The 12,637-nt window shown below is 59.1% G+C and overlaps 1 protein-coding gene across 1 annotated transcript; it reads right to left on the bottom strand.

The window, feature by feature from the left end:
* Positions 1 to 5,066: 5,066 nt before the first annotated feature.
* LOC135192141 (cytochrome b-c1 complex subunit 10) lies at positions 5,067 to 10,592 on the bottom strand. Its single transcript, XM_064175044.1, has 3 exons — positions 10,483 to 10,592; positions 9,697 to 9,826; positions 5,067 to 5,326 (listed from the first exon to the last, which is right to left on the bottom strand). Exons 1-2 carry the CDS (start codon positions 10,530 to 10,532, stop codon positions 9,706 to 9,708), a joined length of 171 nt encoding a protein of 56 aa, XP_064031114.1. The 5' UTR covers positions 10,533 to 10,592; the 3' UTR covers positions 5,067 to 5,326; positions 9,697 to 9,705.
* Positions 10,593 to 12,637: the final 2,045 nt, after the last annotated feature.

Genomic DNA, 12,637 nt, shown 5'->3' with positions numbered 1-12,637 from the left:
TTTTAAGTTCCATCTAAGCATGAGGAGGAAATTCTGTAACTAAAGGAGTCCCCGAGCCGCTTGCCAGAGAGCTGCTGGAGTCTCCCTTCAAAACGCGCCTGGGCGTGCTCCTGTGTGACCTCTCGGTGGCCCTGCCCCACCAGAGGGCTCAGACTCGATGATCTCCAGGGGTCCCTTCCGAGCCCTACCAGGCTGTGATTCACTGAACCCGGTTTTGGTGAGAACCCCGCCCAGGGCAGCAGGATCCTGAGGTGATGGTTTGAAGCCTGCTGGTGCTGCCCTGGCTTGCAGGGCTGGCTGCTCTCCTGGCCACGTGTGTGAGGGGCAGCTCCAGCCATTGCCTGCTGCTTCTGACCCCACACTCCCTTGATCTGTTTGAACTTCCAGGGCTCTTGTACGGGCACAGCTTGCAGAGAAGTCCTGCTCTCCTAGGACTGTCTCAATGTTTGGGTAGGAACTGCCTCTGGAGCCCAAGGGAAACATCCCAGTGATCAGTTGGGAATGCTGCCAGCTTACAGAGGGTGAGCTCTGTGCAGATGTTGCCACCAGCTGAGGGTGGACTCAACCATCAGAGCCTGCGTTGCTCCAGGACCAGCAGATAACCTCCAGATCACCCAGACCAGCTGGTGTCAGCTGTGGAAGCCAGCAACAGGACACCCTGAGAGAAGAAACTGCAGCAGCTCCAGGTGAAATCTTCCAGCTCTGCAGGCAGACAGCCCAGAGCTCACAGGAGCTCAAAGCACAGAAGTGTTTCAGTTGGAGAAGACTCTGAGCACCACAGAGGCCAACTTCTGACCCGGCACTGCCAAATCTACTCGTTCCAGAGCAGGATTCAGTGGGTGACATCCAACCTCCAGCCCTGAGGGAGGCAGAATCCAAGGCCGCTGCAGAAGGGAGCCCAGCACAGGCAGACTGCAGCAGACAGGCAGCACTGAGGTGGCTGCTGTAGAACTGCTTCGGTTCGAAGAGCCCTTTCAGACCCTCCAGTCCAAACACTCCCCAGCTCTGCCAAGGCTGGTACTAGACCACAGCCCTCAGCACCACAGCTCTGTGGTTTCTGAATGCCTCCAGGGATGGGATTCCACCACCCCTGAGGAGCCTCTCCCAGTGCTTGAGAACCTTTCAGTGAAGAAGTTTCTTCCAACGACCTGGGGCAACTTGAGGCCATTTTCTCTCATCCTGCCACTTGTTCCTTGGGAACACTGCAAGCTCCTCTCGGGGAGCTGTAGAGAGCAATGAGGCCTCCCCTCAGCCTCCTCTTCCCCAGGCTGAACAGCTCCAGTTCCCTCAGCTGCTCTTTCCAGGCCTATTATATGTCCTGTCTTGCCCCACCCTTCTGCTGATGGGGGAAGTAAGGGCAGAAGGAAAATAAAGGCCTGGGCCATGATGTCCCTCCCCAAAGTGATAAACAGGTACCCACAGGTGTTTAGGACTTGTTGGTGCCTTGCCCAAATAAAGGTGAGCAAGCCCCGGGGTCACCTAATGTGGTCAGTTTGGCAAATACCTTCTGTTTGGTGAACCTCTGTGGCCAAAGAGCCTCTGCACACGGGCAGGTAATAGAAATGGAGCTAAGCTACAAGCAGTTGTGCTGCTTCTGCCCTGCTGCCTCTGCTCTGCTGCCTCTGCCTCAGTGTGTGCTGCTTCCGCCTCACGGAGCTTCCTCTGCCTCACTGCTCTCAGCTTGGACAATGTGTTCTGCTCTGCCTCTGCTTCAGACGAGCCTAGCCCTGGTGTTTTGGACTAGAACTACCTGGAAACTAAAGTGCCTCAAGCTTCCCAGGAGAAGGCATTTATGTGCCTCACACCATGGTGAGAAGTGCCACCCACATGGTGCTCTCTGCACAGCTGCAGGAGATGCTACCTGCACCTCTGCAAACCTCCATGCCAAGAGGAACCAGGGTCAGGTCAAAGATCCTCTGCCTCTTTCCCAGCACCCTAGGAAGATCTGGAAGCCTCTCAAGGGCTGAGCAGTTCCAGCACTGCCACAAAGGAGCCAGGGACTAGCTGGAAATTCCTGCTCCCCGCAGGGAGTGGCACAGACTTGCCCATGGGCTCAAGGCTGCCTGTTTGTAAGGGAGGCAAAGCCATTTGGTGGCTACACTTTGCCAGTGTTCTGACTCTCCTCAATGAATGAACTGCCCAGCAGCAGCCTGGGGAAGATTTTCCCCAATGTAACTCATTAGTATTTGGTTGTGGGAGGAGCTTGCTGGAAATAAAATTAACTACATATTTAATAATTCCTCCCTCGTTAATTGCCACAGCTCAATCAGCCTGCTCCAGCCAGGTCTTAACCCAGCACAGAGTGCCCCTGTCCCAGCCACGGGCTGCCAGCTTTGCCAGGGGGTTGTTATGGCAGACAGTGCCAAAGGCCTTGCTGCAGTCCAGGCAGACTACATTCACAGCCTGCCCCACACCCACCAGGCAGTCACCTGCTCATGAAAAGAGATCAGGTTGGTCAGGCAGGACCTGCCCTTCCTAACCCCATGGTGGCTGGGCCTGAGCCCTTGGCCATCCTGTAGGTGCTGTGTGATGGCACTCAAGATGACCTGTTCCATGCCCTTGCCTGGCACTGAGGTCAGGCTGACAGGCCTGGAATTTCCTAGGTCCTCCTTCTGACCCTTCTTGTGGCTGGACAGACAGAAAACAACCAGCAAGGCTCACAGCTTACCTGGTCAGCCAAGCTGGGGAAGAGATTAGAGCAGAGCGAAGCAGAAGCCAAGAGAGCAACACCTGAAGCAAAGGAGGAGTTGTTTATACTTTGCCTTTTTATACCTCTTAGCAAACCAATGAGTGACACAAGACTCTATCATTATTTTGGGTTTACAACCTATGATCTCATTTCCCTTATTAGAATGCTCCAATCAGCCTTAAACCACTACACAGGGAAACCTTCAAACCCCCCCAGATGTGTTCCTGTGTGTCCTGCCTGACCCTGCTCTGGCAGGGGGGTGGACTCGAAGACCTCCAGAGGTCCCTACCAGTCTGTGATTGCATGTGACAAGCTGCAGTCCCACAGCTCAGAGAGACCAGGGCCTTGAAGGGAGGTCTGCTGACATCTGCAGCTGTGGGGGCAGAGGCTGAGCTGCCCCTGGCACAAGCCCAGACTGGGTCGTTCTGAGGCAGCAGCAGCAGTGTGTGAGTCCCACCCTGCCCAGACATGTCCAGCAGGACAGGGAGAGGAGAGACTCCAACTGTGCCCAGCTGAGCTGCCAGCACAGGCTGAGAGAACAGCCATGGCCCAGGCCTGCTCGGGCTGAGAGCTGATCAACCTCGACAGCCCTGAGGGCAGCACAGAGCTGTTCTCAGCATCCCAGCATGCTGGGGGTGGAAGGGACCTCTGGAGCTCAGCCAGTCCAAGCCCCTGCCAGAGCAGGGCACCCACAGCAGCTAGCCCAGGGTCACGATGGCCAGGGGGAGTGGAAGCTCTCCACAACCTCTCTGGGCAGCCTGCTCCAGGCCTCCAGCACCCTCACACCAATCATCTTTCTCCTGCTCAGATGGAACCTCCTGGGTTCCAGTTTGTGCCCATTGATCCTTGTCCTGTCCCTGGGCACCACTGAGCAGAGTCTGGCCCCATCCTCTTGCCTCCCACCCGTTAGCTATTGATCCATTGATCTGCCAAGCCTCCACTCTCATTGCTTCAGGGCACAGCAGCTTTGGCATTCTGGAGTCAGCCAGGAGCTGGGGAGCACTGCTGGAGCAGGGGAGTGGGACAGATCAAGGACACAGCACAGTTATCCCACCACACCATCAGCTTCTGCACATCCTCTGGCATGTGCCAGGGCAGCAAAGTGAGCTTTGCACATGCTAAGTACATTCCCTGCCCCCCAGTTAATGATCAGTGGCACTGCTCAAGTCATTCTGTTAAAGAAGTCTCCTGCATGGTGCCACCATTTATGCCAGTTCAAAGCTGGTTTTACAACACTCTTCCACAGAAACACTCAGAAACCTTCAGCCCTGGAGGTGGCACCCAAGCAGCACAGCTCGTACAACCAAGGCTTCTCCCTCAAGAGATCTGAGCCTTTCATTAGAGCCCAAAACTCACAGGGAGGTGCAATCTGACACTGAGCAGAGAGCAAGCAGTGATCCTGGGCTTACACGGAGCTAAGCTGGTTGGCAATTCTGGTCCTTGCAGGCAGGGACGAACTTCTCCCTGAGTACAAGCTGCCTGCTGTGGCTCAGTGGCAGAGACCAAACTAGGAACAATCCTGGTGCTTCCTTTGAGCAACTGAAAAGGTTCCCCCCAAAGGGCTCTGGTGGAGGGTTGTTTCATCACCAAAGTCAGCTGGCAAGTCTCTCCAAGTACAGATCCATACAGATCCATCTTCTTTTCCTGCCCAAATACCACACCAGAAGACTGAGCAGCTCCCTAAACCAGTGGTTTTCACCCCAGTACACAAAAAGCCTCCCAGAGTTTGGGGATTTGCCATCCTCCAGCCCCGAGGTGCAGGCAGAGAGGCAATCTGCTTGCAGGCCACACTCACTGCCTCGAGTGTGAACTGGCTTTAAACCACACTAAGGAAGTAATTCTTTACTGGGAGGGTGGTGAGACCCTGGCCCGGGTTGCCTGGAGGTGGAAGCTGCCTCATCCCTAGCACCACCGCAGGTCAGGTTGTCTGGGGCTCTGAGCAACCTGCTCTAGTTGGGGATGTCCCTGCTGGCTGCAAGGGGTTGGACTGGAGGACCTTGGAAGGTCTCTTCCCTCCCAAACCATTCTACAGGTCTATGAAACATGGAGCCTGTGGTACCAAGAGACTCTGCCACGCTGGCTACAAGCTACCCACACAGGAGCCCAGAGCTGCTGCTGCCAATCTAGGTCAGCTTCCAATCACACACCCCCAAAACAGCTCCAGAACGGGAGAGTGATGAGCAGCAACACCCCAGGGACACAGCAAAGCCTCCTCAAGCCCAGCACCACAGCAGGCACTGGTGGATGCCCAAGGAACCAACACAAGAGGAGGCAAATGTGCAGGAGCCCTTCCTTAGGACATAGCCAAAGACACTGAGCACAGCCCAGCTCCAAAGCAGCAGTTTGGGCAGAAGAAGGTAGCACAAACCCAACAACAAATCATTCACTTGGTTTATTCTGCACATCAGGCTCATAAATTACTCTCCTCAGGAGATCTGCTGTGGAAGTGATCAGAGGGGCTCCAGGCAGGCTGATTGATGAAGTTATTGTTCATAGCCAAGGGGTCCAAAGTGGTGTTGGGAGAAGGGGGAAAACCACAACTAGCTGCAGAGTCTGTGCTGGGCATTTCAGGGTCACCTCAAAGCAGGGTCTCAGCGGACAGAGGGCTCCAAACCACTCTATACAGCAACACAATTCCTACAACAAACACAAAGCAGACATTAAAAGGAGCTCCCTGCACAGGGCCACAGCAGCCAACACCACAGTAAGGCCTCAAATGCCTCCAGGGACCAGAGCAGGAGCTTCTGCTGGGCCCCTGGAGAGCAGTGTGAAGCCACTACAGAAGCACCCTCCTCTGGTCCTCTTTCCAGGTGATCCAATGGCACAGCAGAGCTCTTGCTTCAAAGCAAGGAGCACACACTGGGATCTCAGCAATGGATCCATGCGTCCTAGCAGAAGGCCATTTTAAGTACAGAAAACCCTTACCAGGTCGTTAGCCACAGGACAAGAGGAAGTACCTGAAAAGGGCAGCAAGAAAGCCAGGAAGGGTCTCTGGACAAGGGATTGGAGTGATAGGAAAGAGGGAATGGATTGAAGCTTGGGGATGGCAGATTGAGACTGGAGAGGAGGAAGAAACTGAGGGTGGGGAGACACTGGCACAGGTTGCCCAGGGAGTCTGTGGACGCCCCCTCCCTGGAGGTGTTCAAGGCCAGGCTGGATGAGGCCTTGAGCAGCCTGGGCTGGTGGGAGGTGTCCCTGCCCATGGTAGAGGGTTGGGACTGGATGGTCTTTAAGGTCCCTTCCAGCCCAAATCATCCTGGGAATCTATGAAATAGCCTCAAGTTTCCCCAGGGGAGGTTTAAGTTGGACATGAGGAACAATTTCTTCCCCCAAAGGGTTGTCAAGGCCTGGCCCAGGCTGCCCAGGGCAGTGGTGGAGTCCCCATCCCTGGAGGGGATTGAAAGCCATGGATCAGTGGTGTCCTGGCTGGGTTAATGATGATCCTGAAGATCTGAAAGGTCTCTTCCAAACAAACCAGCTCTCTGCTTCTATGATTTAATTGCCTCTACAAGACTTGAGAGCTCTTCCACTGCCTTGACTCTAACCATTTACAGTCCCTCAGGCTGACTGCATGAGGTCCCCAGAGACTGGAAGCTGCCAGTGTGATACCCATCCACAAAAAGGGCCAGAGGGAGGAAGCAGGAAATTCCAGGCCTGTCAGCCTGACCTCAGTGCCAGGCAAAGGCATGGAACAGGTCACAGAACAGGTCACCTTGAGTGCCATCACACAGCACCTACAGGATAGCCAAGGGCTCAGGCCCAGCCAGCAGGGGGTTAGGAAGGGCAGGTCCTGCCTGACCAACCTGAGCTCCTTTTATGATCAGGTTCCTACCTGGTGACTGTGGGGCAGGCTGTGGATGGAGTCTGCCTGGACTGCAGCAAAGCCTTTGGCACTGTCTGCCACAAGCAGCCCCTGGCACAGCTGGCAGCTGCTGGCTTGGACAGATTCACTCTGATCTGGGCCAAGACCTGGATGGAGGGCTGGGCCCAGAGACTGGTGGTGAATGGTGCCACATCCAGCTGGCAGCTGCCATCAGTGGTGTGCCCCAGGGGCCAGTGCTGGGCACAGTCCTGTTCAGTACCTTCACTGATGGTCTGGTGCAGGGGATTGAGTCCAGCAGCAGTAAGTCTGCAGATGACACCAAGCTAGGAGCAGCTGTGGAGTTGTTGGAGGGTAGCAGAGCCCTGCACAGGGACCTGGCCAGGCTGGGTGGGCAGAGGCCAATGGGGTGAGACTGAACAAGGCCAAGTGCAGGGTTCTGCACTTTGGCCACAACAACCCCAAGCAGTGCTACAGGCTGGGGCCAGAGTGGCTGAGAGCAGCCAGGCAGACAGGGACCTGGGGGTATTGGTTGGCAGCAGCTGAAGAGGAGGCAGCAGTGTGCCCAGGTGGGCAGCAGAGCCAATGGCATCCTGGGCTGGCTCAGGAGCAGTGTGGGCAGCAGGACAAGGGAGGTTCTTCTGCCCCTGTGCTCAGCACTGCTCAGGCCACCCCTTGAGTGCTGTGTCCAGTTCTGGGCTCCTCAATTCAAGAGAGATGTTGAGGTGCTGGAAGGTGTTTGGAGAAGGGCAGCAAGGCTGGGGAGGGGCCTGGAGCACAGCCCTGTGAGGAGAGGCTGAGGGAGCTGGGGGTGTGCAGCCTGCAGCAGAGGAGGCTCATGGCAGAGCTCATTGCTGTCTACAACTACCTGAAGGGAGGCTGTAGCCAGGTGGGGTTGGGCTCTGCTGCCAGGCAGCCAGGGACAGAACAAGGGGACACAGCCTGAAGCTGTGGCAGGGCAGGTCTGGGCTGGATGTTAGGAGGAAGTTGTTGGCAGAGAGAGTGATTGGCATTGGAATGGGCTGCCCAGGGAGGTGGTGGAGCCGCCGTGCCTGGAGGTGTTTAAGAGGAGGCTGCATGAGGCACTCTGCCTTAGAAGGTGCTAGGTTGGACTCGGTTGGATTTCAGAGCCCTTTTCCAGCCTGGTTAGCTCTGTGGTCTGTGAGGAGTGAGGCTGCTGTGGGTTCCTTCTGGACTTTCTCTGCTGCGTGTGGGGAAGTTTGGGTTTCTGTATCGGTTCTAAGCTGGCTGTAATTGTACCTCCCAGTAAGTCCGTGGTGTATAAATGCCTGTCGATTTACCTGGCTCTGCTGCCAGGTGCCCAGGCATAGAACAAGGGGACACAGCCTCAAGCTGTGCCAGGGCAGGTTCAGGCTGGATGTTAGGAGGAAGTTGTTGGCAGAGAGAGTGATTGGCACTGGAATGGGCTGCCCAGGGAGGTGGTGGAGTTGCCATCCCAGGAGGTGTGGAAGCCAAGCCTGGCTGGGGCACTTAGTGCCATGGTCTGGTTGGTTGGCCAGGGCTGGGTGCTGGGTTGGGCTGGAGGAGCTTGGAGCTCTCTTGCAGCCTGGCTGACTCCATGATTCTAAGAGTCTTTCATTCCTCAGCTGCAGGATGGAGCCATGTGACACATTTTGACAAGGGGCTCCCACTGCTGAAGCTGCAACAAGTGTCCCTGGAGAGAGGCCTGGAGAAGTGAGTCTCTGTGCCCTCCAGGCTCACTGACTGCCCTGTCCAATCCTGTTGCTTGAAGGCCAACCTCTTGCTTCATCAAGATTTAGTGTTTTGATCAGGGAAAAACAAGGTTTGAGCTGTATTTAGCTTCCCCTGGACCTTTGCCTAGCAGCATCCCCTAATGCAAGCAAGAAGCTGCTGATCTGTCTTCCATCTGAAGCAAGGAAGTTCTGAAGTCCTGCTTCTCACAGAAACAGTTCAGAGACCCACAGAAGGCATCCTCTGGCTGCTACTCCAGCTTTGCAGCTGCTCAGTTTGGGCACGATTCAGCTCTCACAGACAACTAAAACCAGGGGGGAAAGATCTTGAGAATGCCAATTTTGCAAGGAATTTATGCTGTACAGTAACCAGAACCAACTCTGAACGTTCAGCTTCCCTTTACTAACAGTCACAACCATCAGAAAGCAACCTGGTCTGGCAGCACAGCTTGGAGCCATTCTGCCTGGGGAGAGAAGGAAACAGATCTCAGAAGCTCCAAATTAGCACAGAGAACTTCATTCCTGTCCTCAGGCATCACACTGTGAAAGAGACACTGCTGGAAAAATCAGCACTTGAGAATCATGATCTTGTTACTATTTCATCCTCCTGCACCCTGTGAACCCCCTGCTTAAAAACAGCAACTTAAAAAGGTCCAAGCAACCAAAGTGAGCAGTTCTGGTTTGAACCAAGGATGTGATTGTGTCCTGCACAAGGAGAACATCTGCACCAGCACAGGTTGGGAAGTGACCTGCTGGAGAGCAGTCCTGTGGAGGACCTGGGAGTGCTGGTGGACACCAAGTTCTTCATGGGACAGCAAGGTGCCCTGGTGGCCAAGGTCAAAGGGGTCCTGGGGGGCATTCAGGAGAGAGTGTCCAGCAGATCCAGTGAGGTTACTCTCCTGCTCTACTCTGCCCTAGTGAGGCCCCACCTGGAATAGTGCACCCAGGTCTGGGCTCCCCAGTTCAGGAGGGACAAGGATCTGCTGGAGAGAGCCCAAGGCAGGGCTGCAAGGGGCTGCAGCACTGCCTGAGGAGGAGAGGCTGAGAGCCCTGGGGCTGCTCAGCCTGCAGAGGAGAAGGCTGAGTGGGGATCTGAGCAGTGTCTGCAAATAGCTGAGGGCTGGGGTCGGGAAGGAAGGGACAGGGACAGCCTCTGCTCACTTGTGCCCTGCCATGGGACAAGAGGCACTGGATGGAAGCTGCAGCACAGGAAGTTCCAGCTCAGCATGAGGAAGAACTTCTTGGCTGTAAGGGTCCAGAGCTGGGCCCAGGCTGCCCAAAGAGGTTGTGGAGTCTCCTTCTCTGGAGCCTTTCCAGCCCTGTCTGGATGTGTTCCTGTGTGACCTGCACTGGGTTCTCTGCTCCTGCTCTGGCAGGGGTTGGGCTCAAAGGTCTCCAGAGGTCCCTTCCAAGCCCTGACATCCCTGATCCTGTGACATCAGTGCAAAGCTAGGAGGTGCACAAGCAGAACTTACCATTAGAGCTCAGTCTTCAATTTTATACTTGCCACCGATGTAGGGGACATACTGAAGGATCAGCTTCCAGTCTGTGAACCATATCAGGCCAGTAACACCTACCCCCCCCCAGGTGGCGAGGGTAGGGGTCCTACAGAAGAGACACACACGTGCAGGTGAGCACCACAAAGGCTCCACTCTGAAAGCTCTGACAAATGCTCACTGAGGTCCCCAAGAAGGGCAAAGCTTGGCAGAAACCCCGAATGAAGCTCGCACAGAGGTGTCAGCCCCCGGGGTGGGCAGGACATTTCACAGAGCAAGGCTGAGATGCTTCTATCCGAACAGCGAACTGCTGCGCTAGGCAAAGCCTCGCTTCGCTGCTGAGCCATCCTCCCGCCCTTGCAGGCCTGTGACAGGTACCCAAGCTCCGACACTCTGCAGGCAGCCCCAGCAGCGCGGAGCCCAAACCCACCCCAGCAAACCGCCGCCGAGCAAACCACCAATGCAGCCCTCCCCTCTCAGCCCCAGCCCGACCGCGGCTCCGCACCGCGGGGCCGGCCCCGGCGGGGACACGGAGGACGCAGCGCCGGGGCACAGCGCTCAGAACGGCAGGGGCCGCGGAGCCCTTCTGGGCTCCTCCAGTGCGCCCTGGGGTGCGCGGCCGGCGCCGGGGACACGGCGAGGGGCGCGGAACAGGCCGCACGCTTCCCGGCGGACCACGGGAGCGGCCGCGGCCCGGCCCGCACAACCAAGGCCCACGGTGAGGGCTCCCGGTGGTGGAGCGGACAGCCCCGGGCTGGGCCTCACCAGTTCTGCAGCAGCTGGACGTAGCGCGGCCCCAGCAGCCGGTTCAGCATCGCGGCGGAGCCTGCCCAAAGTCACCCCCGCCCGCCAAGGACCCCGCGGCCGCGCGTGCGCAGGGACGGGGGCTGCCCGCGGCGCTGCCTGCTCCCGGCGCTGCCTGCCCTGCCCCCGGCGCTGCCTGCTCTGCCCCCGGCGCTGCCTGCTCTGCCCCCGGCGCTGCCTGCTCTGCCCGCGGCGCTGCCTGCTCCCGGCGCTGCCTGCCCTGCCCCCGGCGCTGCCTGCTCCCGGCGCTGCCTGCCCTGCCCCCGGCGCTGCCTGCTCTGCCCCCGGCGCTGCCTGCTCTGCCCGCGGCACTGCCTGCTCCCGGCGCTGCCTGCCCTGCCCCCGGCGCTGCCTGCTCCCGGCGCTGCCTGCCCTGCCCCCGGCGCTGCCTGCCCTGCCCCCGGCGCTGCCTGCTCTGCCCCCGGCACTGCCTGCTCCCGGCGCTGCCTGCCCTGCCCCCGGCGCTGCCTGCTCTGCCCGCGGCACTGCCTGCTCCCGGCGCTGCCTGCCCTGCCCCCGGCGCTGCCTGCTCCCGGCGCTGCCTGCCCTGCCCCCGGCGCTGCCTGCTCTGCCCGCGGCGCTGCCTGCTCCCGGCGCTGCCTGCTCCCGGCGCTGCCTGCCCTGCCCGCGCCGCTGCCTGCTCTGCCCGCGGCGCTGCCTGCTCTGCCCGCGGCGCTGCCTGCTCCCGGCGCTGCCTGCTCCCGGCGCTGCCTGCCCTGCCCGCGCCGCTGCCTGCTCTGCCCGCGGCGCTGCCTGCTCTGCCCGCGGCGCTGCCTGCTCCCGGCGCTGCCTGCTCCCGGCGCTGCCTGCCCTGCCCGCGCCGCTGCCTGCTCTGCCCGCGGCGCTGCCTGCCCGCGGCGCTGCCTGCTCCCGGCGCTGCCTGCTCCCGGCGCTGCCTGCCCTGCCCCCGGCGCTGCCTGCTCTGCCCGCGGCGCTGCCTGCTCTGCCCGCGGCACTGCCTGCTCTGCCCGCGGCGCTGCCTGCCCTGCCCGCGGCGCTGCCTGCCCTGCCCCCGGCGCTGCCTGCCCTGCCCGCGGCACTGCCTGCCCTGCCCCCGGCGCTGCCTGCCCTGCCCGCGGTGCTGCCTGCCCTGCCCCCGGCGCTGCCTGCCCTGCCCGCGGTGCTGCCTGCTCCCGGCAGCGGTCCGCGACCGCTGTCACGCATGGCCCCGAGCCGGGTCGTGGCCCCCAGGGGGTTGAGTGTCCCATACGGGAGAGGGGACCGAGGGAAAAGGGGACCCAGCTCGGAGGAGCTATCCCACACAGGTACTATCCCACACAGGAGAAGGAACATGGCCCCGGGGAGATGGATTGTCCCACGCGGGACAGGGGACACGAACCGTGAGGGCATGGATTGTCCCACTCGGGAGAAGGGACGCGGACCCCAGGCGGGTTGGAATTGACCTTGCCCTGAGGCAGCTGCTCCCGCTCCGTGATGCAGCCAAGTGTCTCTTCCCAGGGAGCTTCCCCCAGTGCCCAGCAGTGCCCCTGCCAGCCCTGCCAAGGCTGCTGCTCTGCTCTCCCACAGGAGAGAGGGTTTCAAGCCAGGTTCTCCAACGGTCCTGGCTGCGCCAGCACCTCCCCCGAGCTCCGCAGGCTCCGCTGCAAGCCAGTGCAGCCCCTGAGAACATGCAGAAGGTCCTGAGCGCCGCGGAGCCCGCAGCTCTGCCTGAGCCCTCTCAGAATCGCACAGCATGGCAGGGGCTGGAAGGGACCTCTGGAGAGTATTGAGTCCAACCCCCCGGCCAAGTGTGGAAGGATTTCTTGCTAACAGAACATGAGCTGATAAGCAATAAGCAAACCCATGCTGCAAAGCGTCCTTGAGTCCATCTCGGAGGCAGGAAACCAGGCGGTGGGTGGCACCCCCCACAAGCCCATCTGTGCCTTCCACCAATCTTACCCGAAGGTAGCTGTGCAGGCCCCTCCCAAGCAAGCACATAAGTCTCTGTATCCAAGGAAGTAGACAGAGATCGACCATCTACCATGCTGGTGGCCCAAAAGTCGTTTCATGCCGGGGCGCAACACCGGCAACACAGGAGCGTGTCCAGGTGGGGTGCGGATGCCTCCAGGTACGAAGACTTCAGCACCTCTCTGGGCAGCCTGCTCCAGGGCTCCAG

Source organism: Pogoniulus pusillus, chromosome 41 (assembly GCF_015220805.1).
Source record: "Pogoniulus pusillus isolate bPogPus1 chromosome 41, bPogPus1.pri, whole genome shotgun sequence".
NCBI classification, from domain to species: Eukaryota; Metazoa; Chordata; class Aves; order Piciformes; family Lybiidae; genus Pogoniulus; species Pogoniulus pusillus.
The sequence above is the reverse complement of the archived record's forward strand: the minus strand, read 5'-3'. Positions and strand labels throughout refer to the sequence as shown.

Coding starts and splice junctions, on each gene's coding strand:
- LOC135192141 (XM_064175044.1), bottom strand. CDS start 10,532: ATGCTGAACCGGCTGCTGGGGCCGCGCTACGTCCAGCTGCTGCAGAAC. Junction 9,827..10,482: donor GTCCAGCTGCTGCAGAACTG/GTGAGGCCCAGC, acceptor TCTCTTCTGTAG/GACCCCTACCCTCGCCACCT.